The sequence below is a fragment of the Juglans regia genome, chromosome 2, assembly GCF_001411555.2.
Source record: "Juglans regia cultivar Chandler chromosome 2, Walnut 2.0, whole genome shotgun sequence".
Classification (NCBI taxonomy): Eukaryota; Viridiplantae; Streptophyta; class Magnoliopsida; order Fagales; family Juglandaceae; genus Juglans; species Juglans regia.
In genome coordinates, this window is record NC_049902.1 from 36,628,814 (window position 1) to 36,648,786 (window position 19,973).

At 37.5% G+C, this 19,973-nt stretch overlaps 1 protein-coding gene across 1 annotated transcript; it reads right to left on the reverse strand.

Moving 5' to 3' along the window:
- Positions 1-5,293: 5,293 nt before the first annotated feature.
- On the reverse strand, positions 5,294-19,736 carry LOC108984736 (DNA topoisomerase 1 alpha-like). Its single transcript, XM_018956785.2, has 16 exons — positions 19,541-19,736; positions 16,840-18,040; positions 16,469-16,663; positions 15,964-16,044; positions 14,744-14,803; positions 14,507-14,601; positions 14,097-14,253; positions 13,818-13,943; positions 13,398-13,478; positions 13,203-13,293; positions 12,977-13,110; positions 12,580-12,648; positions 12,366-12,455; positions 6,106-6,206; positions 5,851-6,019; positions 5,294-5,568 (listed from the first exon to the last, which is right to left on the reverse strand). The coding sequence occupies exons 2-16, from the start codon at positions 18,010-18,012 to the stop codon at positions 5,500-5,502; spliced, it is 2,691 nt and encodes an 896-aa protein (XP_018812330.1). The 5' UTR covers positions 18,013-18,040; positions 19,541-19,736; the 3' UTR covers positions 5,294-5,499.
- Positions 19,737-19,973: the final 237 nt, after the last annotated feature.

Here is a 19,973-nt window from a genome sequence, read left to right on the forward strand (position 1 = left end):
CAGATCAGGTCTTCGTCTTAAAAGATTGGGTTTTCTTTCCAAAATATATTTTGAGATGAAAATAAGACATTTCTTTCAAGATCATCCCAGTATCAGTCTCAAGACGTACAGTTTATTCTCCTATATATATATATATATATATATATATATATATATATATATAATACACTAGTAACTCATAAAACTAGATAGGAATCCAATAAACAAAGCACCTCCATCAATAGGAAGCCAATTAAACTCCTATATAAATTATAGGACTTGCGAACCAAACATTTGACGGTAGATTTGGAGAGACGAGAATTTTGAATTTTAGATAAAAGTTTAAAATATTATTATTTTGAGATTTAAAAAAATTATATTAAAACTTGAAGATGTTAAATTATTTATTATATTTTATATAAAAATATAAAAAAATTATAATAATAAAATGAGATAAAAATTTTATATTTTATCGTTGTCTCAAAATAACAGGAGGACTTCTAAAGCTAGCTGGCCTTCATGAGTAAGGGGTTCATCTGTAACATTTTTTCCCAAGTCAAGATTGTACGTCGTTATCCTCAACTGCAAATTAGTTGGAAGAATATATTGCATCTTATTAAAACATCATACGATCAAAATCCTTGGAATCCGCGTAGCTCGAGAGGTTTGAGAAACATGAATCATATCATGTGTGGATTAACAGCAGGCCTGTCCCTCATATTCCTCAATGTCCACATATATTATTTCGTCTCAATTAAAACAAAGATCTTAATCAATTTGTTCCATCTTATTTCTATGATGATCTCCAGTACCAGAATGAGGCTCTTCGCCAGTACTAATATTTTTATCTGGAAATTAGTTTTAAAAGAAAGACGTTCGTAGAATAGGTTTCATGTTGTTGCATGTCTAGATTCGAGTACAAAATATTCGGGAGGTCATGATGATATATTGTGCAAGCTTCATAGAGACGTGCTAAAAACATGATTAACGCGCGAATTACATGCAACAAATGAAAGGTACTGGTACTGGTACTGGTACTGCATGCATGAATAAGCTTGTATTGTATTGGATGTAAAGTTCTCTCGTATTGATCTCAACCATGGCACGCGGTAGGTTTAAGATCGATTATTTGTCTCCCCCCGCCCCTCCCTTAAAAAATTAAGGGTTTTAAATCTGATTTTCGCTGTAGGGGAGGAGACATCGACTTCCTCCTCTCCTTTATTCCTCCATTCACGATGCCTCATCCTCTCCTTCATTCCTCCATTCACCTATATTGTCTATCAAGATTTTTTTTTACTTAGTTTTTTTTTTTTTTTTCAAAGGAATATTTTATAAATTTAAATTAATTCCTCCTGGCCAAACCTGACTAATATAATATGTGGCCCAAGTTTTGTTCTCCAATATACAAAAGAATGGCAATTTTGTAATATATATATATATATATATATATATATATATATATAAAGTGGTACTAGGTTAAAGCTGATAATCTTGAGCCTTGCCTGGCCGTGCTTAGAGAGACCGAATTGTTTTGATCAGTTGGATTTATATTAACAAATTGCAGATGGAGTTGTTAATGGGTACAATGTATGTCTGACGTATTTTAGTAATGATTTAAAAGAGGGAATGCTTGAGAACGCGTACAATTTCTTCGGAGTTTCCGAGTTTGGAGAGGCTTTGATGTCCAACTTGTCTTGTTCTTTCATTTAGAGCATTGGTAATGGTCTAGTCATTTGTCAATGCAAATCTAAATTAAATGCAAATGTGAAAAAAAACATCCACATCTAAGTTTAAGTTTTATGCTACAGTAAATCTTCACTTCTCGCCAGACTTGGAGAGCCACTGCACACGAATCAATATTTTATTTTATTAATTTCGTTGCTCCCGTTATTCTTTCCCTCAATTTTTCTCTGTCTTCTTCTCAAAACCCTAATTTCCTCTTTCTTTTCTTTTTTTCTCTCGAAACTCCTTCTCTTTCCTTCGTCTTCGCCCTTCTCTTTCTTTTTCCCGAAGCTTCTCTCCCGAAACTCCCTTCTTTTCTTTGCCCATTTCTTTCTTTCTCCCGAAACATAGCAGGTCTTCTCCGCCTTCTCCACACTGGAAGTCTCGGCTGGTGGTAAGTTTTCTCAGTCACTCTCCGTCATACTCATGGGGTCTCACATCACCAATTGTTTGAACGCACACACACACTCATATTTCTCTTTCTCATTTCTTTGATTTCACATGACGAATTTTTGAGTTTTAGAATGCCATAGTTGGAGGCAATTTTCATCACTGGACTGTGTGGCACGCTCATAAAATCAATCGATCCCCACGTCCAGGTTTAGGTATGTAAACCCTGTTTTGCTCTGTTTTTTATACAATATTTATTTGGGAGATGTATATATAGCCTTGATTGCTGGAGATTTATGATGGTTTTATTAATTGGATTCTAAGTTTGTGCAATGTTATTGATTATTGAAAGGCATTGATTGGTATTCTGTGATTGGTATTCCTGTGATTGATATTTTGTTATTGCAAATCTGTGATTGTGATTAGTCTTATACCACTTTGTGATGAACCTATTCTTGCTCTTCAAATATATTGGTACTTTGCCAAATGAAAAACAAGATTGTCTTAAATAACTTCAAAACACAGAAATTAACCACCATATAATCGAAGACCTCACTTGTGGTGCTATCAAATGCAAGGGGTTTGACAAATCACAAAACAATCGGTAACTCAAGAAATGAAAAACAGAGAAACAAATGAGAATGTGTTGAAGTTAGAAGATATTATTGCAACGTATGGTCTGTACATATGAAGGTGTATTAAATTGTTAATGCAGCTTTAAGAGCTTACTAACTCTAACTAAGTAAAGGTAACTAGAAAATCACACTAATTTGTTAGTCTAATAAAATGCAGCAGGCACCCACAGTAGTCTTAAGAGTGTGTGCGCATGGATAGTGAAATATGATAGCCTAAGGGGCTCTTCCTCACTTTTCATTCTTTAAGCGTCATCACTACTCGAAATGCAAGGAACCACTGCATCCTTACTATTTCCTTACACCAAAAAGTAGTGCTGGAATCTCAGAAGCAGATAATAAGTTACATCATGAGATAATGTGTTAAAAGTTAGAATTTTCCATGTCACACACAGATTGGTTTAATTCAGTACTCCAAAAATTATGTTCTTGTTACAGAATTCAATAACTTTTTTTTTCTGATTTCAAAAACTAGAAGAATGCAAAGCCTAAGGGACTTGTAACAGATTTGCAATGCCACTTGCTTTTTGTGTCATGAATTTGTAAATATGCTAGTAGTTGCTAGTAATGCTCCTTTATGATTGCAATTAATCTTGTTGTGAGCTCAATGGTTTTATTTCTTGAAGTGGCTGTTTTCTGTTTACACATGGTTGTTACAAGATTGTTTTATTTATTTAGTTGTGTACATGGGCAGTTTAGAAGAATTGTAGGTTTTAAATATATACTTTTGATTTTTGTTGGTACTTAAATATATACAATTGTTAAGATAATCTTGTGATTGATTCCTTTGGATTTTATTATTCAATTTCCTTTGTTTATGCAATATGATGTTGAGATACTGTAATATGATGCTAAGATACTGCAATATTCCATGATGAGATACTATATAATACAACAATATGAATATTGGCCAACTTCTCTGACTTCTTGAAAATTTAATATTTTTTAAAGATGGACACACGTTTTGATGATGACCCATTCTTCACTACTCTATTGCAAAGTGGAGTAGGAGGTTGTAATAGCACCCCAGTGCAACATTGTAATGTTGTTGTCCAAGCAACCCCATATGACGGTGAACAGAGGCATCTTTCAACTATTAGTTACAACTAAAAAAGTTGATAAAAGAAGAAGGATTAGTGACAAATTAGTTCATTCAAGAATTGTAGATGGTGATTGATTGGTACAATAAGTTTTTTTCTAATCTGGTTGGTATAATAAGTTATTGGCATGTTTGTTAGCTTCAACCACAATTCTAAATGTAAATATTGGTTAGAAGAAATGTTGATATATTTGTATACGTAATTGTTGAATGAATGGTTGGTAAAATATATTTATTGAATAATTAGGTTGAGGGAAAAAATAGTTGAAAAAATATAATTTTATTTTTTAATAAAATTATTAATTAATATATGAAGTGTATTTATAAAATATTAAAAAAATTATATATTATTATTATTTAGATTTTAAGATAGCTAGTCCAATATAGACTAAACTAGCTACAAATCCATATTATGGCCAAAATACAACATTCTAATTAAATTTTAGACTTGACAATGACTAGACCATTACCAATACTCTTAAAGATGCGAAAAGAGTCTTGTAAACAGTAATATTTATTCATCATTTTCCTTCTCTTCGAAGCTCGAGTCTCGAGAATAAAGACGGGAAAGCATGAACGAGTTTGCATTACGAGGGAGGCATTACGAGGGAGGCTAGGGGTGTAACCGGTCCGGTCCGGTCCGGTTTTGGACAAAATCTAGGACCGAACCGGTATGTACCGGTTTTGTATTTTTCAAAACCGATTACGCCCCGATTACCCTCCTAAACCGGTACTTCCGGTTTTACCGGTTTTCCGGTCCGGTCCGGTCCGATTTTCCGGTTTTTTTTAAATGTAAAAAACATATAATAAAGTGTTAATTCTTATTATAAAATGTTATTAAAAATTTAATATATATATTATGCTTAAAGCATATGATCAATTAAATTTTTATCTTTAAGATTAAACTTTTATTTTATAAATTATAACAACATTATCTTATATATAATTATATTAATAACATATAATCAAATAAATTACAAATGTTCATATTTAAGATTAACATTTTATGTTATTATTTATAAATTATAATATAAAATTTTTTCATATATGATATATAATTATATATATTATATATAAAAATTTAATATATAATTATATATTATATATATAAATATTTTGTATAATATATAAATTAATTTTTATATATTTTTTTTCCAACCGGTCCGGTTCGGTCCGGTCCGGTCCCAAAAACTACGGAACCGGAACCGGACCGGAACCGGCCGGTTTTCATAAAATAGGAACCGGTTCCGGACCGGACCGGTTCAAAACCGGACCAACCGGTCCGGTTCGGTCCGGTCCGGACCGGTTTCCCGATTTTCCGGTTTAAATTTACACCCCTAAGGGAGGCGCCATAGAATCCAACAAAATCCGGAATGTAAACAAGTGATATAAACAATGAAATTTACTTCTTTTCTAACATTTTCTTGTACTCCGAAAAAGGTAAAAAAAACAAAAAAAAAAAGACAGAGAGAGGAAAAAGGGCAACTCAACCCATAATTAGATTAGACGAACATACTACATCAAATTTTCCGCTGGATATTGAGAATTAAAAAAAAGAAAAAAGAAATAAAAAATTGTGAGTAGCTTTAATGGAAAAGGATAAAACAAAGAGGACTTGTGATTTGGGTGGGTGAAGGGGCGGTGAAGGAGAGGCCAAGCAAGCATCGTTTCCAAATATCAGAATCTGAAATCAGGATCTACGTCCATCGCCCAGGCGAACTTCGCTAGAAGAGACTTGTTAAATATCTGTGGAAGTTCGGAAAAATAAGAAGCAATTAACCGATTAATGAATGCAGTTACTTAAAACAACTTCAACTTTTTTTTTCCCCCAACACATTAGGCAGAACTGAACCCAGCGAGTCAAGGCCATGCTGTCACCACATAGCACTAGGCAAAGACACAAGTTCTATCTACCTATTGTCATCGCTGGAAGAATGTGCAGTACTTTTTAGTATTGATTCCGTGAAATTGAAGCAAGCTTGTTTGTAAGATATTTAATCCAAAAAAATTATTGTAGAAGCTATTCACCTTCTCAATGGGAACTTCATGCCGCTTGCACCATGCGACTGTGATCCGAGGGTCAAGGTAGTTAATTTTTGATGTGCCTAATGCCACGGTTTTCAGATCTTCTTTGGTCTTCATATCCCGTTCCATTTTCTCGATCTTTACATTGGTTTGAGCAATCTTTTTCTCTATCCTGTGTAACATAAATTCATACTGCAGTGAAATAGCAAGACCAAACAGGACAAATAATTGGTTTAAAGAGGAAACATGTAATATTACGCTTCAGGAGCCAAGTTCCTTCGTTTTCCATCAGCATTCTTTAATGGGGGCTTCCCTTTCCTTGCCCTGTCCAAATCTGTCTTCAACTCTTTCAGCAAGCTCTACACACCCAACCCCCACAAAAGAAAACAAAAAACAAAAAAGAAATGGTCAGCTAAGCATGGACTTAACCAACACCACAAGGCACAAGCAAATGAATGAACACCCACGTACTTTGCATCCCTGACATAGAAGACTAAGGGGCATGATACTAAGAGGCATGCTATATTACTAACACTACAAAGGAAAAGACAAAATATGAAAAGTAAGACATTTATTTTGCTTGGGAAATTTATGATCCAAATGCATCATGAGATAAATGTATTTTTTTGATAAGAAATAAACATATTAATTTTGGTCTGGCCCATGCAAGTCTCGAATGAGATAAATGTATTAAGAAACAACCACCATGGATGTGTCCCCCCTAATACAACTTTCAGTTTCTGATAGTCAAGGCCTGCTTCATTAAATGCTTTCTTACCTTTCAATTCTTTTTTTTTTTGATAAGTAAAGAGGTAAATTTCATTGATACGAATGAAATAGGCATAACACGTGTACACAGGGAGTATACAAAAGAGCACCTAAATACGTTCTAGGGATGATAAATTCAGGACAGAATCATAGGCATTGTTCCCATTAAATACAATAGCAGAAAACCAAAGCAATAGTGTATAAAAAAATTCTGAAGCTCCGCCATTGTGCGCTCCTATCTTCAAAGCAATGATAATTCATTTCCGCCCAAATACACCATATAATACACATCGGAATCATCTTCCACACTGCCACCACTTGATGACAGCCTTGAATCTCCTTCCAACCAGCCAGTAAATCAACCACTTAGGTATTACCCAAGCGACGTCAACTCTTCTAAAGATATCATCCCACAACACCCACCGATTCTCCTTGTTTTCTACACAAGTAGCACCAATCTATCACAATGAGTCCCCTATTTTCTTCAAATTGTCCGTGGTCAAAATCTTCCCAAGAGCAGTAGTCCAAAGGAAGAAAACTACTTTAGAAGGCACACGAAATCTCCAAATATTCTTCCAAGAGAATGGAGCATTACCTTGTGATGCCAAAATTTTGTAATACTCATTGACTGTAAACTTCCTGTTGCCTTTGGACCTCCACTGCATCCTATCCCCCTATGCCATATTGTTTACCGTAGAGTGTATCAATCTGAAAAATTCTGAAACAGTGTGCAGTTCCCAATCATGAATATCCCTATTAAATAGGACATTCTACTGATGAGAACCATGAGAAGATACCCTCAGATCCGCCACAGAGGCATCCCTGTTGGTACCTCCATAACCATTTTCCCAAGCTTTATTGAAAATCCTCAAGTTGCACACTCACAAGCCACCATTCGAAATTGGAGAACAAACTTCCTTCCACTTAACAAGATGGATTTTCGGTTCCCCCCCACCCTCTCAACAACAAAAATGCTCGAAATAATTTCTCAATCCTACTTACCACCCTTGTAGGCAGATGAAATAGCGATAAAAAATAGGTAGGGAGGTTAGATAACGAGCTCTTAATTCATGTGAGTCGACCCCCTTTCGATAAATATAACCGTTTCCAACCACCCAGTCTTTTCTCTACTTTCTCCACAACCCCATCCCAAATCGCTCTAGCCTTAAAGGTTGCTCCCAATGGTAGGCCCAAATATTTCATAAGCAATGATGACACTTTACAATCCAAAAGGCCTACCGGGCAATTGAGACTAGGCACCACACCCACTGCAACCATATCGGACTTACCAAGGTTCACTTTAAGCCTAGAAACGGCTTCAAAACATAACAAAATTGCTCATAAATTTTGAATCTAGCCATGATCCGCTTCACAAAAAATGAGAGTATCATCTGCAAATAAGATAAGTGAGCTTAAGATAGAGCCATTAGTACCATTACCCACCAAAAATCCAAATAACAAACCACCACCCATAGCAGCCTTTACCATCCGACCAAGTGCCTCCATAACGATAACAAAAGTAGAGGAGACAATGGGTTCCTTTACTTCAAACCACGAGAACTGTTAAAAAAACCAGCAGGGATGCCATTAACTAATACCGAGAAGCGAGCGGTAGAGATACATTGTCGAATCCATGAAATCCATCTATCACCAAAGCCACACCTCCCAAGCAAATATAAAAGAAATTCTCAGTTCACATGGTCATAAGCCATTTCCATGTCAAGCTTTGCATAGAATACTCGGAACTCTCTCCTGCAGCCTATGATCCAAGCACTCATTGGCAATAAGGACCAAATCAAGCATTTTTCTCCGAACAAATTCATTTTGAGGCTTAGAAAATAATTTGTTCCAAAACTGGGCTTAGTTGATTTGCAAGAACCTTCGAAATGATCTTGTACACTCCACTCACAAGGCATATGGGGTAGAAATCTTCAACTGCCATAGCCCCCTGTTTCTTCGGTATGAGGGCAATAAACGTCATGTTGAGACATTTCTCAAATTTCTTGAAAGATTGGAATTCAAAGAAAACCAGGATAACATCACATTTCACAATATCCCAACAAGCTTGAAAGAATCGCATCGAAAAGTCATTCGGATCCGGTGCTTTATCCTTTGGTATGCCGCAAATAACCTTATGAATTTCAGCTTCATCAAAAGGTCTTTCCCACCAACTCGCACTCTGCGGGTCAATAGACTCAAACAACAAATCATCAAGCTCCAGCCTCTAGCAAGCCGATTCCGTGAGAAGGTTCTCATAATAATGTACAACATGGTCTTCTATTTCAGAGGGGGAAGAGAGCACTTGAGTACCTGAGTGGAGTGTCTCAATAGCATTGCTACGCCTATGTAAATTAGCCACTTTGTGGAAGAATTTTGTACATTTATCACCTTCCTTTAACTAAAGTGCCTTGGATTTTTGGCACAATGAGGTCTCCTCCATCAACACCACCCTTTCTAGTTCCGTCACAACCGAGCTTTTCCTCAATAATGCTTCCTCCGAGGTATCTCCCAACACTTCCCTCCCTTCAAACTCCTGTAGCTCCTCCATGAGGGTAGCCTTCTGGTCATCAATGTTGCCAAAGACTTCCAAGTTCCACTTCTTTAGATCTTGCTTCAGAGCCCGTAGCTTACCTGCAAGAATGAAACTGAGAGTACCTGTGAACTGATAAGAAGACCACCAAGAACGAACCTTCTCTATAAAACCCTCAACTGTTAGCCACATATTTTCAAACTTGAAATACCGGCGTCCCCCATGAACACCTCCGTATTTTAACAAGATAGGAAAATAGTCTAAGCAGACTCGTGGCAATTGTTTCTTACACAACTCCAGAAAGTAAGCCTCCCACGAAGGGGAGACGAGAAATCTATCCAATCTGGACCAACTTCGACTATTTGACCATGTGAACTAGCCCCCAACAAGGGGAAGGTCCATGAGGTCCAAATCAAATATGAATTTAGAGAACTCCTCCATGGCCGAGGGGTCCCGATAGCGCCCCGATCGCTCACTGGCAAAGTGGGTAATATTGAAATCACCACCCATGAACCAGGGCACATCCCATAAATAGCATAGACACGCCAACTCCTCCCAAAGTCTTCTCCTATCTCCATCCATGTTTGGCCCATAAGTGCCTACAAAAGCCCACTCCCACCCATCTTCAACATTTTTAAATAAGCAAGCGATCGAGAAATTCCCAATACACTCATCAACTGCCTCCACCACTCTCTTATCCCACATTAAAAGAATGCCGCATGAAACTCCCCTAGAAGCCAAATAAGATCAGCCCATAAATGGGCAACCCCACAAACTACGAATGATTCTTCTATCAATAACACAACTTGGTTTCTTGGAAACACAAAACATCAACCTTCCATGTCTGCAACAAAGATTTTATGCGAAGACGCTTGTTGCGATCATTAAGCCCCCGCAAGTTCCAAGAAAGGAGCTTAGATTTCATTAACAAAAAGAGCACCCCTCCCTTTCAATCTATCCCTTCCTCCACTCCCCTCCTTTGTTTCATAATTAATAGTACATTTGAGCCTTTTGAGTTCCCTCTCTCTCTCTGTGGCTGACTTCAGACAAGTATCTTCAATAGCAACAAGGAGGGCTCAAAATTGCTCTTCGAAGCCTACACAAGAAATCTCAGTTTGTACCTCCTCAACCTTCGTAAACACCCACTCTGATATAAACCTCTAAGTTTAGACTAGGTGATATCGTGCATAGTGGGGTTGGTTCAGCAGTTCCCCCATCATTGTACACTCCATCATAGGGGATCAATTGCAGGTTTGAATCATCCAACACCCCCCTAGCTACATCTTCCATTCTCGAGTCTTTGGCAGAGAATTTTGGGCCATGACTGAGTGCCAGGATCAAACTAAGAATGTTGCCCGTCTCCATGTAGCTGCCTTGAGGGCCCTCTCCTCCACTATCCGGTAAGTTTTCCAACGCAAGAATACCAATAATAGAGGTAGAAGCCTCTGGTGACTCATTTTGTGGATACCCCCCCTACGATCGCGTCACTTCACCTACTACCTCATCGAAGCTTGCCACCCCCTTATCTACAGAAGTTGCCGCTGGCACTTTTATCAACGAGGTAGTATCAGTTGAGGCACCAGCTACCTTCGTCGACCTTGTCTTCGTCGCCGGATGTCGGTGGCTAATCCCCATGCGCCGATGGGCCTACATCACTCCCTTTCCCTCTCCTCCACAAGAGGCCTGTGTGTTAGGGCCTTGCTGGACCATGGGCTGGATCCCGACGCCTAAGCCAAGTCACATTTTTTCTTTTCCTTTAAAATTCTGCTCAAGCCCATTAGAATTCTGCTGGCCCACTAAACTCCCTGAAGAAGCCCTCCCATTTCCTTCACATGACCCAATAGGATTTGTCTGGCCCATTCCGAGACCCACACCCACCCCTTTCTTCTCCTCAACGCAGCGTATAAGCCAATATGTTGTGTCTTGCATTTCTCCCATCTATCTCTTCATCTCATACAAAACATGTTGCTCCTTTTCCTTAGTCAGACCGACAACATCCCAGCCACCTTCCACCATACTCTGGGCATATATGGAAACGGCACCACTACATGACTTTTGCAAACCTACAGCTCCTCTCGGGCAGGCCAATACATTAGAGCTAGCTCTCCCTCTGACACCTTCACATCTGGGTTGTTGGAGTGCCTCCCGATACGAACAAGGCTAGTTATGATGCTGAGCTACCATCGTCCCTGGTTGTGATTGGCGATCAATATCATCTTCTCTTCCAGCTTCCCTCAACACCTCCGCCAGTTTCCACCATCCCCTGTCATCGCTATCTTTTGGTATAAAAATGAAACTCTGATGGCCACCTCCACCATACTCCACTAGTGCCCAGTAACATCTTCGTGTGTTAGAACATCGCTGTGCATATAGCCCCTGGATCCTTTCCGATGAGAGGAATAAAATTCCTTACTCCCAGACTTCATGCAATCCTCCAGCATGTTAGAGAACCATCGTGCCGTGGTTGTCCCCAAGCTTAACTCTTTCACAACTTTCCATCCTCTTTCGATTATGAACACATATCTACCATCCCTTGATATCTCAAACACCTTTGATTCAAACCCAACAATATTCGAATAAGCCATTACACACTGGACTAAACACAATCACGCCGTAGCAAACACCAAAAACATCACCAGAAAAAAATTACATCATCAGAGTTGGGTGTACGGAAAAAGGCACTTGTACAGAGGCTTATAAGCTTAGTTTTTTTTACAAGTGTGGTGTAATTAAAAAAAAAAAAAAAAACTTATATTCTAGTAGCAATTACCTCCAGATAAATAAATATAGATAAAATATAACCCACTCATGACCACACACTCCATCCCTTGCTAATTGGGTGAGGAGATGCCGCTTAATACAAGGATTAGGTCCTTCAACATTTTCAAGTTTCTTTACCGAGGTTAACCATAAAATCTTAAAATTTCCATTTCTACTTCAAGCTTCCACCATTTTGGCAAACGACTTTTGATATTTGATATGAATATTACTTTATTTTTATTTTAACTGTGGGGCCATCGATGCAATGGTAAGTATTAATATTTTATTCTTTTACAAACGCACGCTCTCTATCTCTCACACAAAGCAACACAGATTGGTCCACCAACCAAGAATCTCTCTCCCAAGCGCAGAGTAGATATTTTTTAAAGGCAAGCCCAAAGTAGATTGTTAATCTATACTTTGCCTACAACATGTCTTTCACTAAACATAAGGACGTTACCTGAAGCTGGCTAATCTTCTCATTTAATTTTGACATTTGTTGACTGTGAGATTTTGAAACACTCCGCTGATGATTACAAATGATTGCGACCTGTAACCAGAAAGCCAGAAATGTAGATGCCACAAGTCAGAAAAAAGGAACAAGATCATGAAATAACTTTTTTTTTAGAAGTAAAAATAATGAACCAAGACTTCTACGGAGGAACAGTATTTACCTCCTTGTTGGCGTGCTGGTAAACTACAATTTTCTCTGCAACATCTCCATTCCTAGTTTCCCTATTCAACTGTCACAAGAAATGAACCAATTTAGAACCCTGCAGGGTTGGGGGAGGGGGGTTGAATTAACAGGAAACAAGACAAGTTGAGCAAAAAGACGTTTTTGTTAATACAAGAGCACTCTAAACAGAACAAGACAGAAGGACTAGATAAGGAATTCAAAACTAACTCATAACAAGCAAAGGAACTATCTCATTGGCACTGCTAATGCAACAGAATAAAGTTGAGGGTCCTCATGCCTTGCCTCAGGCACCTATGCAAATACCCTACTGGCCTTTCACATCAAAGGTGAAAAAAATAGACTCAAGAGACTGTGAGGTCTGTATGTTATCTTACCATCTCATCCAATGTAATGGATGCATTATATGTACGGAAGACTTTTGCTGTAAGGCCAGGCATGAGTTCTTTCAGATGAGCATTTAATTTACTGGTGTCCAGCTGGTCAAAAAGATCATCAGAGCCACGCTTTCCTGGAGCAGACAGAAAATAGACACATCGTCTTCATTCACATACATACAGTCAAACACACAGATATCCTTAAATGATAATCAAAATTACTCACCAGCTTGGAACTGTATAATTGCCTTGTAAACAGGAAGCTCAACTTCAACTTTATTTTCGTATCTAATTGAATCTTTACCAAGGAAGTTAAACTGAATTCATCAAAAAAAGTGTTCCCTGGTTATCACTAGCAAGAAACTATAAGCAAGGAACCATTTGAGATGGTTTAGAACTTCTAAAACTAATTCCAAGATACCTCCAATGTGTTTGGGGCTACTGCTTTTACATTCTCTACTTTCAATGTGCAGCAACCAACAGTATCGGCCTCATCATCATCCTGCAGGAAGGCAACCACTAATATGAACAAAAACCAAGATAATTGGAATTCTAAGCTGCTAAAAGCAAATAAAGAAGAAAAATGCAAGCAAATACAGTGACCTTTCCGAACCTTTTAGAAACATAGAAACTCGATAGAAATAACTAGCGCAAAGGGAAACTACAACATTCCAGTCATCTTTCAGGCAGATACATGGTTATTTTTCTGTCATGGTAACTCTGTTCTACGTAGTACTTATGAACAAACATACAAAAAGCCTTATTCATCAACTTGTGGGCGCACAGGGTATGCTTAGGGAAATATAGATAGGCAGCTCAAGTATATCTACACAAAATATACCTTCTCATTGCCAGCCCTCAGAGCTAGTTTATCAATAAGATAGGTAGCAACTGCAATTTGCCGTTTCATGACATCTTTACTTGTAAAATTCTTCGTGTATGCAGCCCGGATGTTTTCTATGTAGTCCTGTGCTCAAGATCACAATGTTTTAGCAATAAGAACAAGATCATTCAATTTCATCCCAAACTACCAAAATGACAACCATTGAAAGCTTTGGGGGGAAAATGGATGGAAAGAGACTTAAGCATCATGCTCAGTAATTTATTTCTTATAAATAACCTTAAGCATCCTTGCTTTCTCATATTTTTCCTTGTCACTTTGCCCCTTCAATGTACTACTAGCTGCTAGGAACACATACTTGAATTCCTTTGGATTGATTGGATCATTCCAGAAAGCTAACCATGTAACAGTATTATCGTGTCTTACTTCCTTCCAGCTGCCAAAGATAAAAAAATAAAAAACTTAAAACCTTCCCACCACAAATAAAACAAAATAGATTTTTCCTTTATGACCCATGTATTTTCAAATCACATACATACATAGATGCATAAATGGATGCATACATATACTGACATACATAATATCATATATGTTGTATATAAAGATAAAATTTTAGTACTACTACATCTCTTCCTTAAAAAGTTCCTCACGACTTTTTTTCTTTATAAGGAGATCATGAAGAACAAAACCTTTCGCCAGGGATGGGGCACTCTGGAATTGGAGCGTCCTTTCCAATATTAATTGTAATATCGCTAGGGCGAATGCGTTTTTTTAGCTTTCCCATCTGATATCATATAAAAGCAATCACTGTCAATCCAATATAAAAACTTATAATTAAAGACATTGCTTCCACATATAGCCATGGGAATCCTAATACTCAATTGCACACAAAACTAATTTTCACGGATAAAAAATATCAATAGAACCTTTGGGTGCTCTCCACGGCCTCGAAATAATCCAGGTGGCTCAACTCTGAAGTTTCCAACCTAGGATTGAAATTGTAATAACAATTAGATGCAAATTTAAGGATAAGAACAATATGCAATAAGGTCTGAGGAAAGAAGAATAGACCATATTTATCATCTACATTATCACAGGAAGAAAAATGGAAATAGAAATAGATCTATAGGAGAATTACCCTTTTCACACAAAAACTACCACTTTTCCACTTTACACCCCAAACTACTAAAAGTTTCTATTTGCACACTTGGTTTGGATATGACTGTTAAGATATAGATAGGTCACAGAGAAAATTATAACTTTTAGTAGTTGGGATGCAAAGTAAAAAACAGGTGGTATTTTGTGAGTAAAATGTGCAATTTCCACTATATCTCTATAGTGAAGATAGACAACCACGTAAATAACAGTACAAGAGAGCAGACAAGCAATATCTAACCATTGCCAAAGGTGAACTATACACTATCAGAATTTCCTCAAAGTCAAAATTTGAGATGGTTTAATCATTTTGGTTCAATTTCAAATAGAACCAAAACCTAAAATTCTTGCCTTCTTAATTCATACAATCCCCCACATCCTCCAAAACCTGAAAATATATGGAAAGTCTCAGTGCTCAAATGGTTCACTTCAACCTCACGAAAATATCTTTTGCGCGGTAGACACCTTGAATAAATGTGGAGAATCAAAATCAAACCCATATCTCATGTTTTGAGAAAAGTCTCAAATAGGAGCAAAATGACTTTAATGGAAAATACTGTACAATCGCAACATGTCCTTTTACCCGGTTAAACCGCAGACACATGTAAAGCGCCCACATTACACGAGTTTGGCAAAACATCAGTTTTTCACTGATTGGACACAGCCCAAAGAAATTGTTTGCACCTAAGGGTTCTAACCTTAAACCTGGGTGAGCATATCCCCAAGCCAAGGCACCACTTGAGCCAACCCCCTAAAGGTTTAGGGGGGGAAAATAAATTAACACCTGATCTATCAAATAGCTCTAACAGGCCAACCAGCAATATAAAATTCAGAATTCAATCACCAATGGACCTATATAACATAATAAAAACAACCAGATTATAAGATAGGTTATTGGATTGGAAATAAGGCACAACATCCCAAATCGCAAAAAGTTAACCCCCACCCCTAAACAAAAAGGAAAAGGAAAAAAATCAAAGATAAAAGTAACCTTTTCTTTAACACCATCAACGATGGCCCACATATACTTCTCCTCCTGTTTCAATTTATCTTCCTTCAAGGCCTTCTTCTCCTACATGAAGAGAAACACGCAAGTCAACAGTTTTGAAGCAGAAACATATTAATTAGACCCAGAGTATGTAACCCAAATTGACATATTGGCTTCACAATGGAAGCAAAGATGGGCAATCTGTGAAGCTCGACTACACAGGACGTATACAAAGATGAGCAATCATATGAGAAGCAATTGATCACATTCACATTGTGCTTATGAGAACTAGTCAATACAAGGTAGAACAACTCATTTGGAAGCAAACCAACTAAACAATAAGAAGGGACGATGTGAATTCATAATCAAGCTCATCATGCAACTTTATTTGCTTATTTTTATTTATTTTTATTGGCACCGGGTGTCCGGGAACAGTGTCCCGACTAATCCCGGGGGTGCACATTCTTTGCTTATCAAACCCAGAAAGTACATAAGAGCCATCACTTACTTCTGTGCTCATTTGTTTCTTCTTCTCTTTTTCCTGTTGGCACCAGTCATATATTGGCGTGAAATCACATTTCTCTAAGCTCTGAATCACATGGTTTTTCCCAAGTAACTTCCGCCAATCAGTCCAGAAATTTTCTTTGAACTTATCTTTCTGCATGTAATCTGTATCTTTCATCACTGCATACATAGTGGCAACCTGCAATTAGAAATTTTCATTAGCACATCAAATGAGGGTCAGAGACTCAAGAAAATCCGATATATGGTGAAGTCAGAGTCAATTGAATTTGCAAGCAAAATTATGAACTACGGGAATAAAGATTAGAGTGCATCAATGAGGGAGAGGGAGAGGAAGAGGGAGAGATCGATACCCACCTCCTCTTGATCTGCAGTCAAATCAACTGGCTTTCCATTATAAAGCATCTTCACTCTATGAGGCTTGTATGGAGGAGGAAAAATGACGCCATTGTGAACCAGGTTAGTCCATTTCTTCTGTCCATCACCAGAGCTGGGTGTCATTTTTGTCGACTTTATATATTTTGAGTTTTTTGCTGCATTCTTTGACATTTTAGTTGTTTTCTTGAATGATGCTGAACCCACTTTCAATGGTTTTTGCTTTGTGAAAGAAGATTTATTAAGTGATGTTGATGACTTTATTCTTTGGGCAATTGGAATATGGTCATCATCATCGGCCTTTTGTTCTGCTTTGACTGACGCTTGCTTAATCTTCATAGGTGTTTGTGTATCAGAGAGCTTCGTCTTTTTAACTGAAGATTGTTCTGAGGAATTGGCCTTATCTAGAGGTCTCTTACCCGTTAGCATGGAAGATTTCTGTTGTTTATCCCTCAAGGTGGAACCATTTCGATGAATTGTTGAACCCAGAGGCTTTTTATCACCAGAATTATATGGTTTACTACTGGAAGTACCCACATTGGATTTCAATGGGAACCTTGAAGACAATGGAACTTCATCATCAGACTCTTCAGAACATGTTTTGACAATACTTTTTGATACAGATGGCAGTGATGTTGTAAAAGCAGGTTTGCTGAGCCCTTTGTGGGTATGGTTGGAGTTCCCCTTGAGTCTGGTACTCAATGGTTTATCATCTTCCGAATCCTCAGAATCACCATTTTCTGCAAATGATTTCTTTTCCTCCTTAACAGATGCTGGTGTGTTGCGTTCGGCTGAATGCTTTGCCTTACCATCCAACGTATTCAATGTCTTCGGATTTGCTATGGGTGACTTCTCAGGTGATGCCTTGACAGATGAAGTTGATGCTTTTGGGATAGCCGCAGGAGATTTAACTGGTGATGCCTTATTAGATGTAACCATCTTACCCTTCTGCAAACAGGAGTTCTGACCATTGGAAGCAGGTAGATCAGATACCTGCCTCCCGGAGTGTCCATCATGCCTTTGAGACGATAACTTCTTTACTTCTGAATTTAATGGACTTTGCTTAGCCGTTTGTTTACTCCTTTTGAAAATTGTAGGCCCATCTTCCTCATCAAAGTCATCATATACTGAATTGACAGAAGTTTGAACAGCCATTGTCCAATATGCACTGTTGCATTAGTCTCTGGGAAAAAAAAAGATCAGTAAATAAAGGTTTTATTAATAAGGAATAGGCATAACCCATGTACATAGGGAAACAATAATAATAAGAGAGAAGAGAAGGGATAGGGACTCAAACATTGAAGACGCAAAGTTCAAAAGGCTTGAATATTAATTATGAATAAAGATACAGAAAAATGGTATCATAAGATTAATGATAAGTTCATAAGATTAAATTAAAACATTGAATTAGGATTACAATCGAAGATCAGTTAAAATGAGTTCTTCGGCAGGTGATAGATGCACTAGATTATATTAGATCTCAATACCACAAAATCAACAAGTCAAAATCAACCAAATACCTAAAGTAGCATAACAAGATTTTTCCAAGAATCCCAATCTAAAATGATATGTTTTCTGAATTTTTTTATAACCATGTTTCCTAACATAAATGAACTCAACCAACTAGAAACCAAACTTTACATTAACAAAACCAATACATGCACACGCCAAAGCAATCTTCTTGTTGAAATAAGTTCAATGAATTTCTCAACCTATGCATGAGAAATTCGAATTTTGGTCACAGTTTTAACCTAGCCTCTGCTATTCCACAACAGGAGAGAGACACCAAAAACCAAAAGCAAACACAAAACGACATAAAAATCTCCAAATCATTAAACTACCTGCTGAAAGAAATAGATATATCCTTAAAAGAGCATTTTAAAAGTCATATAGCCCCATAAAGCTCAATTTTGAGACATAGTTACCTAAGATCAGGCCGTTCAACATCCCCAACTTATTTTCTTCATTAGCCTAATAATGTTACTCACAAAGATAAGCACCTCTACAAATCCCATAGTCTAAATAATTCCTTATAACCCAGAAGCCAGATTTTTTACGTGAAAATTTTAAATTTGGGTTGTCAACAAAAGCCTGTCTTAACCATCCATAAAGCTATGCACGCCAGGCCCATCACTGCTCAAGCTAGACCCGTGACAAAAGCAAACTGTAAATGGAATTTTAAACTTGGATCATTGATTCATAACAAGCCGGGCACGACCTTCCCACCAACAGCTCAATTCCGAATGGTTTTTATTAAAGTTTCTTAGACCCCTTATTAACCAGAAAAGTAATACAAATCATATCTTATGTTTTTCAGCTGCCAGTTCCTTAGAAACCGTAAAACCCCAATAGAATTCAGAGAATTAGGCCTTAACTTAGCAGACCCAATATTCATACTTAATCAGACCTGCAAAAGAAATTACGAGACTAGCAAATTCCTGTGTACCTCCAGTTTCTCAGCAACCAAACAGAATGATTATATCCAAACACCAAATAAAATACATACACTGCGGGAATATCTAAGTCACAGAAGCTGAAACAGAAACCCTAATTTAAACTTTTTTCCTTAATATTTTCATAAACAGCAAGCAGAGACAAAATGAAAAACGTAAAATAACATTCAATAAGATCAATTCCGGAATGGACATAGGAAGAAATATACAGAAGAGAGATTTTGACATACCTGTCGGAAACTAAAAATAAATAAAAAAAAAAATGTTCTCTGATCAAGAACCTTCTGGATTCCTTGAAAATCTGACAGCTGAAGGAGCTGATTGGAAATAAATATTGGGAGAGAGGAAATAGAAAGAGGGTCTCTCGCAGTCGGGTGCCTTCCTCGGAGAGAGAGAGAGGTTCTGTTTCTCTGATGTGTAGGTGAAATTGCTTGCCCTCGTGGGCTTGTGGCTCAAATAAAAAAAATAGATAATTCAAAAATCAGCCCTAGTTTTTTAGGAAATTGTGAATGTGGCAGTGGTCCACGTCAGTCTTCCTCATCGACTACCAATCCGAAAGAAACAACGGCCTAGATTCGAGACACGTCGGTGGAGACGTTACTTTTTACAATCCTAGATGGGCATTCCACTTGCGAGATATATATCCTTCCCTTGCATTCGGCC